Source organism: Manacus vitellinus, unplaced genomic scaffold (assembly GCF_001715985.3).
Source record: "Manacus vitellinus isolate BGI_N305 unplaced genomic scaffold, ASM171598v3 scaffold_1_pilon, whole genome shotgun sequence".
Taxonomy (NCBI): domain Eukaryota; kingdom Metazoa; phylum Chordata; class Aves; order Passeriformes; family Pipridae; genus Manacus; species Manacus vitellinus.
Window position 1 is genome coordinate 5,838,063 of NW_021939396.1, and position 21,427 is coordinate 5,859,489.

A 21,427-nucleotide genomic window follows, 5' to 3' on the forward strand; every position below is an offset into this window, starting at 1 on the left:
CTCTCAAAGACATATCTTCTATACTTTGCTTTAAAGACAAGGAAAATAATTCTGGCAGCTAATGGAAAAAGAAAATTAGTGCTGCAGCTGTCAAAAGAAATGGCAACCACTACTCAAAAATCAAGCAATAGTCTAAAATAATAAAACAAACCACAAAATAGACTAAGGCAAGTTCTAATGCCCACAACTGCAGTAATCATAGAATCACAAAATGGTTTGGGAAGGAGAGGACCTTAAAGGTCATCTAGTTCCAACCTCCTTGACATGGACAGGGACATCTTCCATTAGACCAGGTTGCTCAGGGTTCCACTCAACCTGGCCTTGAAATCATGGTATAATTCAGGAACCAGGGGGAGGTGAGGTTGAAAGCACCTGGCTTTTTGTCCTGACAGAAGTAATTCTGAGATAATTAATATCAAGTAGAACACTCACTAATATAATAGTGAAACAGGGTGCTGACCAGAGGGTATGGCCATAACAAAGGGATTGGCTAATTTAAAGGAAGACAAATAATATACTTGAAGTCAGAAGCCACAATTCTACCTGCAGAGGACTGGTGAGAGTCAAGGCAACATAAGTACGGCCAAAAAACTCCAGTGTTTTGGTTTGAGTTATGTCAATAGTTTAAAGGAAATTAAACCACTGCAGCTGCTTGAGGCTGAACTTCAATGCAAAGGTGCTTAACTATGCATCCAAAGATCCAGTAAGAGCAGCTGAAGCATTTTTGCTATAATCATCTACCACAAGGATATTTTGTGTCCTGCATTCTAGCACCAAATGTGATTTTATCTTCAGGACTGATCTGTAAACAGAACAATAACCATATTCATGAAGTACGGCCAGCATTTAAAACTGTAGGAAGGCATAGTTAGCTTACATTGTAAGGAGAATACCAATTAGGATCATAATCATATGTACTCCTAGCAGGACTTGTCTGAACTAAACCAAATAATTTCTTAAGAAAACTACTACAGACCTCATAGAAAATAAAATCAAGTTGAATTCATCACTAAATCAGACAGTAGTTCTAGAAAGGAAAAAGCTGCTCCTTATTGCTTCCTTCAGTGGCTGCCGCAGGGGGGTCCAGGCAGAAGAGATTAAGGCATTTAGAGCCATTCTGATAAGATTACATTTGAAAAGCCAAAGGGAAATTAAGACAGTGTTGGCTTGATCCCATAGTTCAGAAAAGATTACACAGCATCAATTCAGCTCAGTACAATAAAGTGGCAATGATCAAAAATGGAGATGGAAAAGTGCACACCCAGCAAATGGAATTGCTCATTATCAGTCTGTAATTCTCCTGGCTTAGCACAGTAACAACCAGGTTTTGATAAGCTTACTTCATTTATGACAACATTAGGGAGGTCAAGCCCAATGAAGAAAAATAAGATCTCTGATGAAAGGGGGCAGGGGGATCAGACATATCCTTACTTCCAGCACATGCAAAAGCACTTATCAAACTGAGCATATTTCCACCTAAAAAGAAAGTAGTCGTTTGCTCACTAGAATAACCAAGAACTTAAATCTCCCTTATTTCTTCACACCATTAAACCATGAATCATGTAAATACAGTAACCTTTGACACTAGCAACCTTTGACAGCCCAGCATTCCTACAAATACTCTGTCAAGTATCCCCTATCTAATCAGTTAGGATGTCTGAATAATAGTGTGCTTATTTACATCTTGTCATACACATCACAAAAAAAGGTGTTTGGAACCTGCAGACTAAGTTACAATGTGGTGCTTGATTCTTTATAAATGAGAACATAATGCCCAGGACATCTCTTTGGTTTTGGATTGTCTCAAGGTGCATCTACATTACTGTTAATTCTAACCAGGATGTATTCCTAATGAACCTCCTGATGATCATCACTTCTTTGGATCATGCCATGGCATAGTATTGGGGCATATGAACTATCTTTCATACAGACAAAAACAGGTCAGAAGAAACACTCCAGGAGCCCACAAATCCAGTCACCTGGGGACTTAGTTTCATAGAATATCTTGAGTTGGAAGGGACCCACAGGGATCTCTAAGTTCAACTCCTGGCCTCGCACAGGACAACCCCAAGAATCGCACCACGTGCCTGAGAGCAATTGTCCAAATGCTCCTTGAACCGTCAGGCTTGGTGCTGTGATCACTTCTCTGGGAAGCCTATTCCAGTGCCTAAACATTCGGTGTGGTTACATGGATCTAAACTAGGTTAGGTACAAACTACCATCCTCAAAATGCACACAGGAGCACTGTTGGGTCATCAGCACCAACTGCTCCACCCTAGAATACAGCTATCACTTCTATCCAACAGGCTGCAGTGGCTGTACAACAGACATCCCCAACAGTATCCAATACACGTGCACTGATTCCACTCAAACATTTATATACTGATATATGCCTTAGTAAAGTTTCCTTAGCCAGGTCTCCCACACTTGCAAGATGTGACACAAATCAAGACACTTGGATAACATTTCCAGCAGTAAAAATAAACAAAAGCTGATGTACCTTGAGAAAGCTTTGCTTTCTATATTCATTCCTTTAATCACCAATAAAGACTGAAGAATGTGCACTGAAGAGCTAATAGTTAGGAACTTCACAGAGTAACATCACCTCAAGTGTCCCAGCTTCCTAAGACAGGTTGGATTGATCCAAGTAGTTTAATACTGCAAAGCAGTGAAGCTGATCCTTACATGAGAAGCAAGTAAAGTTTCTTCTGCAGAAAGACGCTAGAAACCAATCACCTAGATATATCCCAAACCTGGAGTACAAACTTGTACTGGAAATTGGATCTCATTTTGTACATCCATACATGGCTGAAGTATACACCAGAAGACAAGTATAACTCCAATATCACTAGCTTTGTAATAAAAATAAAGATACAAGATAAAATTGTATTGATTCTCATCACTGAACACTAAACCAGGATCACGAGTGAGAAGCACTACAACTTCAAATTCATTCACTCTTAGTGTAATAGAACCCTATGCTGACGCTTCCCATGTGCCAAGAACATAGAAAAGCCTCACATTTTGCATGTTCTCACAATTATTTTTAGATTTAGATATTTTGCACATGACCAGTTAAGCAAGAATGAGTTGCTTTCTTACTACAGGTCATATCATGAGATGAGTGTGTGGACACTCATGTTACAGATTCACCCTTTAACTGTCTATATCAAAATGAAAACTATTTGTAAACATCACCATTTCTTTCATAAATGAAGGAAATTAAGTAACATGACCTGATCAATACTGTGCACTGTTCATAGAATGGTTTGGGTTGGAAGGGACCTTGAGATTAACTAGTTCCAACCCCCCCACCACCTCACCCCACTAGACCAGCTTGCTCAGTTTTAGAGATAACATTTCTCACTCAAGACTACCAGAATTCTCATAAAAAAAATAAAATACTAACAGGAATGAGGAACTTCTTGATTTCTTCCAGTGCATGTCCCATTCTGGCATATGCTTCAGCAGGGGGAGCAAATACTTCAATTAAAACATGCAGGTCATCATTTAGGTGGAAATACTTTGCCTCTCCACTTTTTCTCAACTCCTCCTCCTAGAAGATAAGAAAAAAGGTTGGTTTTATACCTTCTTATTTTAAAACATAGTAATGCAAGTATTAAAGCTGTTCAGAGGAATTTGCAGACACTATTCACCATGTTCAGATGTCTACAAATAAAAAAGTAACATGAAATAAGACTCAACTTCTGTTCACATAAAGAAACTGTATCACAAGGGAGAATGCTCTCAGGTGTTTTCTCAAGTGCACCAGTTTCACATAGAAGACACTGAAAAACATAAGTCAACTTGAAGCCTCTTTTCTTAAAAGTAAAGTCTCCAGAAAAAGGTTTGACCTGATATTCCATAAAATTAAGATTCTTTTACCAAAATTATTTCAATCTTGGTATTACTACACTGCTCTGATACTTATTTTCTGTTCTCACTGAAATTTCTATCCCATGAGAGCACAGAACTGTGCTACTTGGATATAAAACTAACAGCATATGAGACAAGGGAAGAGGACACTAGCAAGAAGAGTTCACTGGCTATTTCAGAAGAGAGCTTATTTCTTTTATCCTGTTTCACCCAACCCACTTCAATGACTGAGAAGCTCTGAGTTCAATGTAGTGGAGCAGAGCTCAGTTCTCAAATACAAATGCAAAATGCTCACAGACCGAAAGGACATAATTAGCTAGTCTCTGGGCTGCCCCTGTGTATCTGATAAGTCCAAGAGATAAAACCACCATTAGAAATAATTTCATTGCTTTACCAGATAGCATTACATCAAATACTTACCAGTTCCACTGTCTAAAAAACTGAAGCTCCCCTACAGCTCACTGTCTTTAGCAAGCACTAGGTAAGCACTTCACCCTTTAGATTGCTAATATTATAGCTACAGCAATAGTTGAAATCTCTTCCCCTGCACACCCCTTAATTATGGGTTGAGGTTTACATGTGATTTCATTTCTGCTTCTCATAAACAATGTTCCTGTCATCATGATTCATCTTTAACTATGAGGATATTTAAAAAAAGTCTAGTTTGCGGTTAAAGCACCCACAGCAAGAATATTAAGAGGTCACTCTGCAGGATTAGACTATCAGCAAAACCATTATTTTGTCAATACAAGTAACAGATCTTAAAAACAGGAAATAACCTAATATAAACATCACAGCTCACATATTTAGTTTCAATGGGAACTGTTTCTCAAATAATTTAAGCACAGTTACTCAAAACATGAGGCATTTCTAGCACTGGAAGCTAGATGTTTTCATCAGTTGAGTTCCCTACATACTTTTTTTTTTGCATAGACCTGCATCAAGCCTTCCCTGTTCCTTTTTCCTAAAGGCAAAAAAAAACCCCAAAAAATTACTGTGCAGTTTGTGCAGAAAACAGTGCTAAGAAACTTCCCTCCTGTGCTTATCAATCAACTTGCCCGATAACAGCAATAAGCAATAGAAAAGTTACAATTTCCTGTGGTAACAAAAACATTTAAGTCAGCAACTCTGACAAAACATAAGAAATTTCAATGCAGGTTTTTCTGAAATCATGCCCATAAGCAAACTTTTAAAGTAATTTTATCCTTTTTTTGCAAAGTTCCCTTTGATTAATGTATTTTTTTTTTAGTTCTGTAGCATAACTTGGTAACACTTCCATTACTTCCTCAATTACTTGCAAGGCCAGAGGTTGGACTTTGATGATCCATGTACCTTCTAACTCAGGATATCCTGTGATTCTATGAGCACACTACTCTCCACAGCTCTTAACAGCACACAAATGAGAGTGAGTTCACTCATCGGCTTACATTTCCTAACCTTGAGGACACATTAAGTACTTCAGGGGTTTTTTTTTATTTCCCATGATGACCAACAAAAAAGCCACAACTTGTTCCCACTCCAGTATCCCCCTCTGACAGCATTTTTAGCTCCCACAAAATCCTCTGCCTGCCATCACTTGGCAGTACCTGCATTGGCTTGGTTTGCCCACTGCCTGTGGATGTTGCTTGGCTGGTCAAGACAGGTATTATTTTAATTCTACTGCCATGGGCATTTGAGAGCTGCTGAAAGGATGAAAGAACCAGATATGGAAAAAGGGAGATAAAAGACAACAAGACCACCACCTCCCTTTTTATAATCTGTCCTTTAAATCTCCATTTTCTTGCACCAAATTTATCACACCAAAGAGCTCAATCTGATTTAACTTCAAGTTTCAGTACAGACACATCTCTGCAGTATTGCACTCTAGGAGTCCTATGAGAAAGCTTACCCCACAGCAATCTTACCCTATTTGCTTTGTACCTTGTGCTCCTGTATTTCTTGGTATATCTTCATGGTCCAGAACAAAGCAGAGTACTAGCACTATTTTACTGTACCTACAGACTCTCTTGCTTTTCACTCTCCTTGACAAGCCATCAAGAACCAGAAGTTGAGTAGCAGCATTTATCAAAGTATGATCATAGTACTGTCCTTTATCTTCACTAGACTGTCTTTGACTTAGGTTTTAAATTTCTATAGGTACTGCCTGATATCTATTTTTAATGTTACCTTAAACATGGCTTCTGTCAGATTTTATAAACCATTCAGAATACACAAGTTGTTGAAAGGCCTACACCAGTCTCAAACTATTGGTAACACTTGAATAACCAATTGGGGTGGAGAGTTTAAGTTATTCCTGCAGAGTTACAACATAAAAGCAATCTTATAAGGGAATAAAGAAATTCAGAAGTGAGTCAGACTTTTTCACTCTCCTATAGGCATATGAATGCCTGTGGTGCCAAAGAGAAGGTGTCTCAGCACTGACTAAAGAAAAGCTAACGAAGAACTGCCAGCATAGAAGAGAAGAATTACTGAATTCAGACACTGTATATCACAAATAGATATGTGAGATGGTCCTCAGATTGGCTTATCTATATCTGTTTTTCTGGTTTACCTATTTTTTTCCTAGACAACTTGCAAAAGGTAGTGATCTTTGCTACATTGTATCAACCTTTCACATAAATTTTCTTTCTTCCATAAGCCTTTGAGGTTCTTTTACAATTTAAAAAACCTTACAAAGGTAGCATTCAGAAATTTAGCTTAGAGAAGTCTATGAAGCTCACTGCCACCTTCCCTCAGGAAAGAGGTAATAATCACTAGTCATCTAAAACTGGTCACGTAGCAGTTATAATAGTACATGTTCGGAAATTTATAAAGATGTGACTCAGTGCCCTTATTAGCCACTTAATTTGAAAAAAAATTACTTAAGCAGTTTTAACTGGCATCACAATCACGAGAAAGTCAAAAATTTGGACAATTTCTTCATTACCAAAGGATACAAGAGAAGCTCAAATGATAGAAACATTTAAGACTCTTCTCCAGGATTCTGAGGCCCAAGTTAGGATCTGAACTTTTCAATTTGAGCTTCTGCTTTTATTCAAAAGAAACTTTATGTTGCAGAACCATTAAAAAACACTCAGAGGCTTTTCTACTCCACATGACATCGCATTTTGGTATAGAAACACGTAATGCAGCAACAGAACGTCAGTTTGACACAGTCCACAAGGAGTGAGAAAGTTTACAAGCTGTCACTTAAACCAGAATCTGAATACTTAGTTTGTCATACTTAGAGCAAGTTTAGTTTACATCTTTCTCTGGCTGAACTGAAAGGGTGGTTAAGCATCGGAACAGGCTGCCCAAGGAAGTGGTAGAGTACCATCCCTGGAAGTGTTCAAGAAATGACTGGAGATGGATGGCACTTGCTGCTATGGCTTAGTTGGCAAGCTGGTGTTCAGTCAAAGCTTGGACCTTTGTAGGAGATTCCATGAACTGTCTAATTTCTTCTTAAAGGTAGTAGCAATATAGTTTTCAATAACTAATTGTGAAACACTTGAAGTTGCATTAGCTGTATCCCTAGATTTTCTAGCCTTTACTGTAGAAGAATGTATTTATATACACAAACTATATTTAGCTCATTTATATTTAATAAAAATATTTAAGAAGTAATTAAAAGGAAGAGATAGCCCAAGTTTTACAGAACAGAGTAATTTATGGACTCTGATTAACTTCTTGATAAATACTCTATAGATCACATAACATTTTTATTTTGCTGATGGAGAAATGTGCTAAAAATTATATAGTTTAAGCAATTCAGTAGCCAGTCCTCTAAGTCCCTCTCTACATGAATGCCATTATCAGTCTTCATATCACACAGTATTTTTAAGTTTCAAATTACATAACCACATAGGTATTTCACTCGAAGCCTATAAAACATGACATGCTGGAGGCAAGAAATATGTTCAGTGTTTTTATTGCTATCATCAGGGATGTTCCAATTAAACAACGCAGTTTACTAGACATGTGACATCTCCTTACTGATGGACACTTACCTGCTACAAATTTAGCCAGAGATTTAAGTAAAGAGTGAAAGCTATTACTACAAACACCTATAAGCTGAAGATTTCTGTTCTGCTGTTTACTTTGGCTCCACTACAACCAAATAGAATATTCCCATAGAAACAGTTGCAAGTTGTCAGCTGCTTAAAATGCATAAGTCATCTCCAGAGCTGTGAATTTTTCCAGTTGTATTTTAGCTGCTTTCATCAGTTATTTTATTTTTGTTTAGAAATGCTATTAAATGTTACTAAATTTAAAGGTTAAGTGTTATTTTATCTGAAAATGTTTGTTAAAAATCTGTTTAGAAGCCAGGTTCCCTCCAAAGTGAGAACACTGCCATGTTCACTTGGGCATTGCTCATTATCAGTTGTATGAGACCAATGCAGAACATGCTACAGGGAAAGCCCCACTTATATCCTCAAAGCCCACAGTTTGGGGGGCCTAAATACAACTCATGGTAGCTTTAAAATACTCAGTGAGAACAGACTCCTCAGGAAACAGGTTTCATCTACATATAAACAATACTAGGATCTCCCATACTTTTCATTTGTTCCAATTTTTGTTACAGGGTTTGTTCCCCTCCTCAAAAATTTAAGCTACAAAATTCCACTGATGTACTGAGCTCTTACCTTTGTCTTGTCCCTCATAGAACCTTTTCCCAAAATAGACATTTTTGTCAGCGTTTCTTCCTGTAAACGCTTTAGAGAATTACCACGGGGGCCCAAAAGTTTTCCCACAAAGTTGAACTGTAAGAAAGCAAAAACATTAAGCTCATTAGATTTTTAATCATAAATTAATATGCAAAATGGAATACTGTGCTAAAACAACAGGTGTAAACAACACTTAGATGATAAATCAAGACATTAAAGTACAATCATGTAGTACAGTTAAAGGAATGTCAGTGGCTCCATCAGAGAAACACAGAAGCACCTGAACTCAAAGATAACCTGGTGTCTACTACAGACTGCCAGATCCAGGGGAACCTGTTGGCCAAGCCTTTCTCCTCCAGGTAGAGGAGGCATTGCACCTACAGGCTCTTGTCCTGCTGGGAGACTTCAACCACCTTGACACCTGCTGGGAAAGCAGCATGATGACCTGTAGGCAATCCAGGAGACTCCTGGAATGGATGGGGGATAACCTCCTAACTCGAGTCAGTAGACAGCCCTACCAGAGGAGATGTGATACTGGATCTGATGGTCACCAGTGTGAGTGAGATACCTGGGGACACCAAAACTGGAGGCAGCCCAGGCTGCAGGGATCATGCATTGGTGGGATTTGCAGTCCTGTAGGACATGGATCATGTAAGGAATAAAGATGGGCCCCTGAACTTTAGGAAAGCATCTTCCAGCTCTCCAGGGAGCTAGTCACTGGGATCCCCTGGGAGATCACCCTTGAGGACAAGGGAGTGGAACAGAGCTGGCAGATTCTTAAGAAAGACTTGCAGAGAATGCAAGAGCCAGCAATTCCCAGGAGCAAAAAATTGGGCATGGAAGGCAAGGGACCATCACAGCTCAGTAGGGACCTGCTGGTCAAACTAAAGGCCAAGAAGCAAATGCACAGACAGTGGAAACCAGGACAGGGTACCTGGGAAGAGTGTAGAGAAGTCTAGTTTTGTAGGGGTGGGGTGAGAAAGGCCAAGGCTAAGCTGAAACTGAACCTGGCAAGGAACACAAAGTAACGGAAAAGGCTTGTACAGGTATGTTAATCAGAAAACGAAGGTCAAAGAAGGTGTTACCCCATGACAAACAATGATAGAAAAGTGGTAACAATGGATTAGAAGGCTGAGTTCTCAAACTGATGTGACACAATCATATCAAAAAGACATCACTATACTTGTATCTACAACTAAAGAGCAAACAGGCTTAAGCTTTGTGGTCTCAATTTATGAAACAGTTTGTAAGTTCTTTAGTTGTCCCTCTAAGAGCCAGTATGGACTACTTTGACCTGCCTATTCATCTAGAGTAATTTGAAAAGACTTGATAAGACTTTCAGGCAGTAGTAGCCCAAAATCCTTAATTGCTACTCTGAAGTGCTGATGGAAAAAAGGCCCAGCTGCATTCACCCTACGATGCAGAAAGTCTACAGCTCCGATTCATTTCCTTCAGCTTCAGACAAAAAAGGAAAGCAAGCATTAAAAGTCAACTAAATATGACAAAACTTTATTCCTCTTAGCAGTTTCATGTTCAATTCCCAATGGGGATATGAGGTAGGAACAAGATACAATTGAGCAAATGGGTTATGCATGATTATAGTCCACAGAACCTACTAAATTTAAGGCTTTGCATGAATTAGTCTTCTGAAATTATCAGGCAACAAAGAAATTCTCAGGCAATTTCCTTAATTTCCTTTTTTATTAGATATATTCCCTTTTTTTTCCATATAGCTCTTAAGATACAGTCAAGGAAAATATTCATCAGAAAGATTGCCCAGGACAAAAGTAGAAATCTCCACTGCTGAGGATATTGAGGACTCAGGGCCAGTGATGATGTGCTGTGTAATCTAATTTACAATCATTATTTCAACAGAAGGTTGGTCCAGATGTTTTCTAGACATCCCTTCCAACTTGGACTTCTGATTTTATTATTTCTGAAGGTATAAAACTAAGGAAAGTAAATGAATTTAAACTATTTGTAACAAGTCTGAACTTCCAGAAGTCAATAAGTCCTTGGCAATTCCTTAAATTAAAGGAACCTCAGTTAAGCTCAAATGAAAGCTTTTAAGTAGTGGAACACCACCTCAGTTTTTCAAGCATTACTTAGGATCACTTATGTTTACTTTAAAATATCCTTATAAGTTATTGAGAAGAAAAATAAACACTTTTTATTCCAGTTGTATTAGTTCTTTTAAAGCCAAATAGTTTAATGTTGCAGAAATCTAAAACCTGACCCATGGAAATCTAAAACTTTAATACCTCCAAAAGTTGTCAACTTATCAAAACCATGAAATCTCTAGAGCCAAGGCCAGACATAACAGCAGCTATACAAAGAGCTGCACAGATGACATGTCCTAGACATTTAATGAACATAAAAATGCATTCTGAGATCCACAGAACTATTCTTTCCTGTGCACCAGGGCTTCAAATATTGGATTTGACAAGTCTGAAGCATAAGAAACTTGTGTTGTAAGTCTGAAATTCTGCTGATTTGAAAGCACAGTACCTCCAGGTGCAGCTTAAAAACACAAACATTAAAGGTTAGTAAAAAATGGCTTACAACACAGTCAAAGTATTTTTATTCCCACAAAGCTAAAAAGCTATGGAACATTTCAGTTGATTATTCTGTAAATAAAACTCATTTATGATATTGAAAGAATCCTTTCAGAAGAAAACAGATTATTTACTTTGGACAGGTACTGCATTTTGTTAAAACTATTGGTTTATCTCCCTTTTACATCAAATTGGAAACATCAAAGATTTACTTCGAAATATTTCATAGATATAGAAACAAAAACTATCAGTCACTAAGTTACTAGCATTATTTATACACTGCTTTATCCCCAGCAATCAAGGAGTAGAAGGACTCAAACCTAAACGTACAAAACCACCACTCGGTAAGACAAATTTTAATTTCAAAACTAGCAAATCCAGCCTGTCTGCTGGTGAAACAGAAGCAAATAAACCTGGCAGATGTACAAGTTTCATAGCTGCTTCCCATGCTCCACATTTAGAGTTTATTTGTCCCAAGAGCACAAGAAAAAACAAACAAATTCAAGTCTAGTATTCAACTCTGCCTTATAAACTATCTCTGAATTAGATGCACTGGATAGTAACAAGACATCTGAGCAGCTCTGTTCAAGTCAGATCAGTCACAATCACTAACTCTGGCTCAGAATGAGACATGACAGACTCCCTTCTTTACTCACCCACCTCAAGTACAGCACAATCATCTTCAGACTGCTGTAAATACCCCAAATTGCCCTTGAGTTCACTAGCATCAGCTTAACAGTGTATTGAAGCAGTCCAACCATGAATGTTACTCTACACTGGATCACCTGTGTTAAATCAAGGATTGTCTCTGCATTAACACAGGTTCTAATGTATTAGGTATCAGAATATTATGGATGATGGCATATAAAACAGAAGATAAAGTCCCCAAATTAAAGCTGCTTCTAGACCAGGTCTAAAGGATATGGCAAAAATAGTATCTCAAACAAAATTACAGCAAAGCTTCAGGCATCTTTGCAAAAACAGTATCAAGATGCAGATTAACAGACCTGGAAGGAGACAAGTGGATAAAATGGCGAAAATTACCACCTCAGCTAAACTTCAAGCCAAACACTACTCCACTATTGGTAAATGGTACCCTCTGTACCATTACATCATTACAAAATGTCACCAGATATATATTAGTTTGAGCAAAATGATGCAAGATTTAAGGGATGTTCCTATTCCTAAAATCTGTCATTACTGAAAGCACATCTACCTGTCTCTACACCTCTGGTTTACTTTGTGGGTAAAGATACACCATGCAGTGCAACAGCTCCTTCTCAAACTCCTGAGACATGGGGTTTGACATCTCTTGACCGTGGTGTCCATTAGCCCACAAGTACTTGTTAATTATAGCAAAAGCATGTATTTTTTTCCCTTTTACAGATTACCTTAAAGTGTTGTATAACTAAGAAAATCTCCAATTTAGAATATATTTTTAATAGAAAAGACCTTTTCCAATAGAAACAGGAAAAAAATTGATAATAAGGTTTTTGCTTGAAAATTATGTCCTTCCTTAGCTATTCATAAATCCTCATTTTAATAGGCATTTTTGAAGATATTGTACAGTGAGATTATGGACATCACTGCTTAGTACACAATTCTTCAGAATCACCAAATCAAAACATGACTTGAACAGTTATCTAGAGATTTGTTTCCTTGCTACATCACTGCTTGAAACTACTCCCCAAAAACACTTCTGGACTAATAAGTGATATCTCACATACAAGGGAGATATTCTCTTCACAAACACTTGATCTACTATTTCAGAAAAAAAAAAAAGAATTAATACCACTGCTACAGCATTTTAAAATGTATATATTACAGAAAAGGGGATATAATGGAAGAAGTAATCCTTGTTTATCCCCACCAAGGCAAGTCTGCTGAGAATGGTTCATCCAGCTTAAAATACTTAGTGAAAGTATAAATGCTTGACCAAATGCTTCCCTGTAAAGCTCTGAGCACTCCATTGTCATTAAAGCCATAGAAAGCTTTCTTGACATATTAGTTTTCTGCAATGGTTCCTCTGTGACAAGGTCACTAGAAAAAAAAAAGTTAATTTAAGATTCAGAGGGCTTTCCCTTACAATGACCTGAACCAAGGAAAACTTCAAGGTTTTTCCCATTCATGTAAAAAAGATAAGGTTTCTGTAGAAAGGTACATATTCCCAGCATCTACATCATATCACAAGCTCTTCTCCTTCACGTAACATAGCAATAGGTCTTTAAACATTTATTCACAACAGAAAGCTTGATGAATTACTATAAAGTTGCTCAAAAGCTATCCCTGGTATTACAGTTGATGCTTGTCCCTCCACATCACTTCTGGTTATGCAACCACATTTTCTCATCCCTACTAAGAAATCCTTAGAACTAATCTATTACAAAAAATTGCTTTCTAACTAGTCATGTGATTAAACTATTAATCTCTCCATGACTTTATGTAACAATTGCATATATATTGTATATGACAATGACATTTTAAAACAGATATTTTCATTTTAAAAGTTGAGCTAAAAGGTTTAAATAGATACCAGTTCCACAACTCAGTAACTTTTGAGAAAATATATTTAAAGTATCACTTCAGGGAACAACACAGACCATTTCTTCCTGACTTCTGAGATTTACCCAGTATTTAAGTGTAGATCTGAGAGCAATTTTTAAAATGGTAACCTGTCAAAATGGAAGTAATTGTTCCCATAGTTTTGATCCATCTCATGGAAAACCACCATCATTCCATTTATCATCCACAGAAGCTATTTTTTCCTCCTAATTCAGAACACCCATGTTCAGAAAACCGTCAAAGCAAAGTCAGATTTCTGACAGTAAACTACTTCATAATAAGTATTCATTAAATGTGTGGGAAGGGGGTAACACCCTCTTGCCTCACTTGTACATACTGAAGCTTTGAAACATCTTTCACGCATTCTGGCATTTCACAGCAGTGCTAGGATAGATCCAGAGAGTCCCTTCACTAAGACAACCACATCATGACCTTCCTTGAGTGGCCACCTCACCTATTCTACCTTAAAGTCCGTGTGAGTTTGAAGATTATTTTCAAGCATGAAATGCAACAGAAATACAGGTTTAAAGGTCACATTTTTACACAAGACCTAAAGTCATTTAAGGTATTCAGCTGATCAAACAGCAAGGTAAGTCACCCTGACCTCAGTGTCCTAAACTGACAAGATCTCATTCCACTAACTGTAGTTTAGACATTCAGCATCCACATGGACCCATATCTATACGTAACTAGATTTAGAGCTGAATCCTACCTCAAGAAGTTGGCCTTTTTCCTATAAGGTTGCATAAAAGCCCTTACCTCTCTAATCCTTGCTTGTAGTACATGTCCCAGTTACAACAGGACTTCAGACAGCATTACCAAAGCTTATTCAAGCCTCACCTAAATACCTGAGATTAATTTCCCCATCACAGCAATTCAGACCTCTTAGAGAAATCTGTAGAGCTGGACTAAACTGAAAAATCATAAGACTGTGTATAATCAGACTTTGAAAAGATGTGTCTGGACCTGCAATCTATATAAGAGTTTCTACAACATTGTCTTACCAAGACTATTTTGTCACCATATGAAGACATTAATTCAGGTTCTTTTTTTAATGTGTACCAGAGTCTAAAGAACACAAAGAAATTTATCCAAATGCACAGTCAGCCACAAGGAGAAAGTGAACATAACTCTTAGGACTAACCATCTTAACCTGAATGTTGTCTGTGCTATGAAATAATTTATCTTGGTTATTCTATCACCTTCTATCAAGGTCCAGAAATGAAAAAAAAAAAAAAAATAAAATTAAACCAACTAGCTCTATAACAAGATATTAGGCCTGTTAACACTCCAAAGGGTTGAGCAAGACAAAAGTTCCCTGTTAAAGGATATAATTATATAGTACCTGAGAAGGAATCAAGAGCTGTAGGTAGGAGGCCAGTTAAGTACAGAGACATTCAACTATTTGTGCACTAAGCAGAAGACCAGAAACTCATTAGGTTTTTTTCAGGGTGAGCAAAGATGCCCAAAAAAGTGCAATATGCACTTTTGAATGTGAGGTCTACCAGATTCCTCAACAGAAATCCTGCTGCTCTGCACTTCAGCTGAATAACTTTCTGCTGCAGTTAACCTGTCATCTCCCAGAGCTGTCAGAGGTAATTGCACAGGACCCAGCCATGATCTCATGAGAATGTATCTGACAGGACAGGTAATGTGAGCAAGCATTGCCATGCCAGGCTGATCAGATCAGAGCCTCGGCTCCCTGACCTATGTTAAGGTCGTTATGATTTATTCAAGGAGTCACAGTTAGGAAAAAGTTTTAAAGAGGGAAAGGGCAATGAAATATGTCAGGTCTAGCATACTGTTTTAATGGGGGCAGGGCACTGATGGGCTGTTTTGGTCCACAGACCTTATTATAATAAGAAATTAAGACAGGATTAATAAAATGTCAATATACCTAAACATCAGAGGCATCTTTCCTTCCCAGAACCATCATTAGGAAATATAAATAAAGGAATAGTTTCTGCTGGTAAAATCACTGTGGCAGTTTGAGCCACATTAGAAATCCAAAATCCAATTTTCAGGCTTCCCCTGCCCCTTTCCATAATTTATCTCAACACCGAAGAGAAAACTTTCAGGTAAGAGGCTTCTATAGGGGGAAATATATCCTGCTCTCAGGGGGGGCCAATCTCAACCCATGACAATCACTTATTTGTTGTTAGTTTCGTTTTCAGATATTTAACCCTGTTAAGGACTGAATTTGGGGTTCTTTTGATGCAGTTTAAAAGCAGTATCATTTAGTTAGGGAAGGACTTTTCTATTAATGGAGTCAAAACAAACTTAGTTTTTCTCACCACTTTCTGGATACCCAAATTAGTCAGATTAAACCCAAACTGGTAACCAAATGCTTGTTTGACAGATTAATCAATTATTATAATGATTTGGTCAGCTTTGACCAGCAGATTCTCAGGTCACTAACATCATAAAGAGTACTTCTGAAAAAATGGAAGTATCTTTGGTCAGGATCTTGCACAATAGGTAACAGCATTAGTATGGACTGCAGGCAAACACACCAGTTTGCTAGAACTCTAAATTCTATATAAACATGCAAAACATCTTTTCACGCAAGTTTCATCCATATTTAAGTCTTAAATTTCATTCTTCTGAAGCATTTGTCAGCAATACTGACCACTAGGAAAGAAAACTGCTCAAAAATTAGAAACATCTTCTAACTATTTTTCTCAGGAACTATCCCTTGGTACGTTCTACCAACAACACATTCATACCAATACCAACACCTATCATATGCAAAATGGTCTAGAAAATGGCACACATGCACAGAGAACAGCAGCACAGAGGCATAAGACATTTATGTCAAAGACCATTTCAGGTTTTCATGAGCACCCCAATACTTTCTGGTAAGTTCCACAGAAGAGAATGACAGAAAGGTATAGGATGGAAGGGATCTTAAGGATCATCCAGTACCAACCTCCTTGCCATGGGCAGGGACACCTTCTACTAGACCAGGTTGCTCAAAGTGCCACCCAACCTGGACTTGAACACTTCCAGGGATGGAACAGCCATAACTTCTCTGGGTAACCTGTGCCAGATGTCTCTCTGCTCTCATAGTGAAGAATTTCTTCCTACTGTCTGATCCAAATCTCTCCTCTTTCAAATTAAAGTCATCCCCAGTTCTCCAATCACTGTCAGCTTATACTGAGCTTCCTCTGAACCAACAACCTAAGCAAGCCTCAGGGCTACTCTTGATCTATTCTCTGCCCAGTCTGTATCTGTGCTTGGCATTGCCTCAACCCACATGGAGGACCTTGCACTTGGCCTTGCTTAAGTTCACAAGGTTCTCACAGGCTCACCTCTCAAACCTGTCCACTTCCCACTGGATGCCATCCCTTCCCTCCAGTGTGTGACTGCACCACACAGCTTGGTGTCATCAGTGACCCTGCCAAGGGTGCACTCAATCCCACTGTCACCAACAAAGATGTTAAACAGCAGTGGTCCCAGTACCCACCCCCAAGGAATACCCCTCATCATTGCTCTCCACTAGGACAGGGAGCTTTTGACCACAGCTCTGAATGTGACCCTCCAGCCAATTCCTTGTGCACCAAGTGGTCCACCCATCAAGTCCACGCCTCTCCACTTCAGAGACAAGAGCGTCACATGGGATGATGTCAAATGCTTTGCACAAGTCCAGGCAGACAACATCAGTTGCTCTTCCCTTATCCACCAACACTTTAATCTCATCCTAGGGGGCCACCAGTTCTGTAAAGCATAACTTGCCCTTAGTGGAGCTGTGTTGGCTGTCACCGATCAGACATGGTCAAATATACAACACATGCCCTCTACAGAGAGCTCAATGGAACCAAGATGACTGGAGCAAACCAACATCTACCCCACAAGCCTTGAAAAAGCATCCTTAACTTTTGAGCCTTCCTCTCAACAAGAAATATGAATAGGATTAGCATTTAGAGAAAAAGTTAGGACACAGAGATTTTGTTCCCCTGTGTACAGGCATTAAAAACTCATGTCACTCACTGCAGACTACAGTATGCCAGGATAAGGTTCTTAGTTTGCCATATTGAAGCTATCGAATTCATACTATGCATCATAAATTATTAGATCTCAAATAAAACAACAAGCCTGGTTCTAGTAAACAAGTGACAACAAACTGTAGTCACTGCTTGTGGTTTAGGGTAGGTACTTTCCAGAGAATATCAAGAGTACCTGTCATAAGTCTGAATTGATACTCACCCCTCAGACTACTCCTATACAGAGAGGAATTTTAGTTCATTTTGACTATACAGAATGTTTAATGAATAATCTCTAATATAAATATCCATTTTTATGTAAAAAAAATGGAAATTAAGAAAAGTTGAGCTCCTTTATATTGGGGTAAAAATATTCTTAAATATAAGATACCTAGGATTTTATTCACTCTGGCAGAAGGGAGATTTGTTTAAGTAGAGATACCAGTATTTGGCTTTCTGTGGAGCAAGTCCCAGTGGAGACACAGGAACTCACATAGCATGTCTACTCTGTACAGCAGTTGTACTGCTCTGTGTGTCCCCAGATCCTGGTGGTCTAAACAGACATACAGGATTACAAAGCTCTGTCTGGACATAAATTCAGGTTTCTTGCCATGGCACCACCAGGCTTTATTCCAGCTCAGACAGTCAAAGACTGTCTCTATGGGCCAGAACTACTGATCACACAGCAGAGAATATCTACCCACTTGAAAGATGGCAAGGGCTTTCCTACCAGCTATTCTGAATGATTTCAGTGTTTAGTGTCAACCTTCCTTACAGGACTAAAGAAGCAGAAGTATGTTTCAGAAGGCAGTGTTTCCCTTTCTAATAGCCATTTTGCCTTTCTTCCCCTTGAGCTCAAGTATCTACATCTCAACATTTATGACAAAAATGTCCTGTTTACAAACACCAACCAGGTAAGTGAGCTGTCCCTATCTTTTACCTTCTTCCCACCTCTATGTTTCTGTATGTTTGTATATAGTTCTACCTAGCCAGAGATGACTTATTTCAGAGTTCCAAAGAGGTGCCCACATGATCTGCACTCTTGTACTCACTACAGCACTATTTCATGAACCTTTCAACAGCAGCAGAGCAATCCCTGCAAGTTACTCAGCATAGGCCTTTGAGAAAAAAACCCAAATCTGATGTTGTGGGGAAAAAAACAATTAGAAAAAGTCTTCCTAAACATACGGAAGAAGCAAAGAAGGAATTTTCCTCCATGAGCAGAAAGTCTTGAAACTTCTAATAGGAAGAAAAAAGCAATTACAAACAAATGAAAAAATGCTAATCTGATTGTCATAACATTAACTTTGGAATTTTAAATGGGACCAAAATAATAAAGTTCCACAGCCTACTGCATGTTGAATAAATGCTTCCAGGCAGCAATATTTTAGTGCAGGATAATACTTAGCAGTAAAAAAGTATTAAGAATTCATGGTGGTCAAAGATATTAACAAAACAGTCCCTACCCCTCCAGAGTAGACTGTATAATTTAGTAGTGTAGCTATAACTCATTCATGACCAACCATGGCTGAAATTTAAGAGGATGAGAAGAAAATTTACACAATTACTTCCTTAATGGTGCATTTTAAGCTGCACTTCTAGCTACAATAAAGAAGTTTTGAAGCCTGGTATCACAGTCAATTTCAATATTCTTTTTCCTGTTGATAATCTGAACAGGAAGATCCTGCTATCCCAAAAATATGACTCATTTATTTGCTCTCAAAATACTAGTTTGTGTGACCAGCACCATTTTCCTTCATATTTATTCCAAGAAGAACCATTTCTACCTTAGAGCCCCTACAGAAAAGATTGCAGAACAGCAAGAGTAGTGATTTATAGTTTTAAATGTAACAGTTAAAAAATACAGATAAGATACCAGTGAAATATCTTTTACAAGCATCTAAATTTATCAAGCATAAAATTGGGCTTACCTTAGGGAATTGTTTTACTGGAATCAGAACTTTTTGTCCCAGCTTCATATTCTTATTGATGACTACATCAATATACTTTTCCTCCTCCTTTCCTTCCCCTTTTTGGAATTTTTCAATTTCTGTTAAAAAAAAAGTTATTTTATCAGTTTAATACAACAATCTAAAAGCTGAGAATCTTCAGTCAGTATAAATAAATTTCAAAGCTAGCACTGTATGGTATAACACATATGACATAGTGTGTAATTAATACATATAACTGGCTATACAAAGTCAATAGGGTAAAGCATGTTTTGTCTTTTCAGGCTTTTTTTATATTCATGTTTATATCAGCACCTTGAATAGCATTGCAAACATTGTACTAGCTTTTAACTTAACACTTTGGCTGTACTTTTTCATATGGTTCAAGTTGTAAAAACTGTTCTCAGATACCTTTGTGCGTGTTTAAATTCCAAAACATACAATATAGTTTAATACTCAACAATTGTATTCCTCTTCTATAAACAAAGTATGCAGGTTTAATGATGGCTGGCTACAGTTCACTTAGGAGCAAATGTCAAGTTAATCTTTCAGAATTTCAGGAATGTAATTGAGGCATGTAGATCATACCCAAAAATCTGAGATTAGTGTTATACCAACAACGACATTATTAGGAATGGGATTTAGAAGTTCAAACGAGGCTGGATGACTCTGTTCATTCCAGACACGCATAAAAAACTGACTCTTGATTATAATTCTCTCCAAATATTGACTCTCTAGCATGCTAATGAAAAAAATCCCAGATTTCATTTCATTAGTGAGGAATCACGAGCAGCACACAAGGAGACTGAAAGTAAAGCACTGCTTGAGGTATTTGCTGAATTGGGTCCAGCACGTTGGGGTTGCAGAGTTAAACATGTTAACACATTCCAAAATCCAATCAATCTCAAAAGTGCCATAAAATTTCTTCTATTGGAATCTAGCATTTGTCCTCCACATTCATCTTCATGTATCTTGTTAATTTTTCACAAGAAGCACTCTTCTACTCTACTTGACCAGCAGAATTTAAGGACATTTATCAAGACCTTGAAGTTTCTTTAGTGAAAATGTGATCTTATGCCAAGGGGAGACAGTAATAAAAACTTGAATGCAAAGAAACTGATTAAAAATGCAGGAGAAAGCATCCTTTAGTACATTTTAAAATACAATCTAATTTGAAATTACATCCAGGGAAAAACGGAATAAACCAACACATTTCTTACTATGGAAGAAATCCATGCATCATTAGTTTTATTTAATGAAAACCAGTCCTTTCCCGTTTACTACTACAGAAATGAAGATGCCAACATTTTTCCCAATAACAAAGTCCAGTCTTCCATGCAAGTTTCCACCTCACTAACACAGAACAGGAAATAAATACAATTTATCCAAGTTAGTGCTCAGTGATTTAAGAACTAAGGAACCAAACTAGCCTCAGACTATCTGAAGGCTTTTTGAAAGAAAAGCCTTCCCCAGCTATACTTTCAAATCTTCTTGTCAAGTCCCTAGGAAATTTTTGATTCATATGGATTCCAGCAATGTAAACATTCTGGAGGAGCCCTGTCAAAGCAACCTTGCTCCAGAATGTTCAGTAAAAAAAACCTCCAACACCCTTCCTCCACAGGCTAACAACAATAAATGAAGAACATTTTAACAGCCAAAATCAGTCAAAAATGGAATTCACATGTCCTTTGGAGATGCCACTTTATATCCTAGAGAATTATAGGCAACTAAGCAGATGTAAAGTTACATCTGTTTAATCTGGAACTCATTTCCAGGTGAAATTAAGACTAAAATTTTATAGGGTGTGATGTTCCCACTCAGAAAGCAGTGACTGGTTTTATTTAGAAGTCAAAGTTTCC

General features: G+C 37.8%; 1 protein-coding gene across 2 annotated transcripts in view; it reads right to left on the reverse strand.

Moving 5' to 3' along the window:
* The window catches only part of KHDRBS3 (KH RNA binding domain containing, signal transduction associated 3), a 72,284-nt gene extending 52,619 nt beyond the window's left edge, over positions 1–19,665 (reverse strand). For both annotated transcript variants that reach the window (XR_001921107.2, XM_018076244.1), the window contains exons 1-3: positions 19,551–19,665; positions 8,499–8,615; positions 3,410–3,556 (exon numbers count right to left, since the gene is read on the reverse strand). Coding sequence is in view for 1 of the 2 variants with exons in the window: in XM_018076244.1 (XP_017931733.1) it covers positions 3,410–3,556; positions 8,499–8,615; positions 19,551–19,598 (312 nt within the window). In the remaining variant the exon portion in view is untranslated. The remainder of the gene's footprint in view (positions 1–3,409; positions 3,557–8,498; positions 8,616–19,550) is intronic.
* Between the last annotated feature and the right edge of the window lie 1,762 nt (positions 19,666–21,427).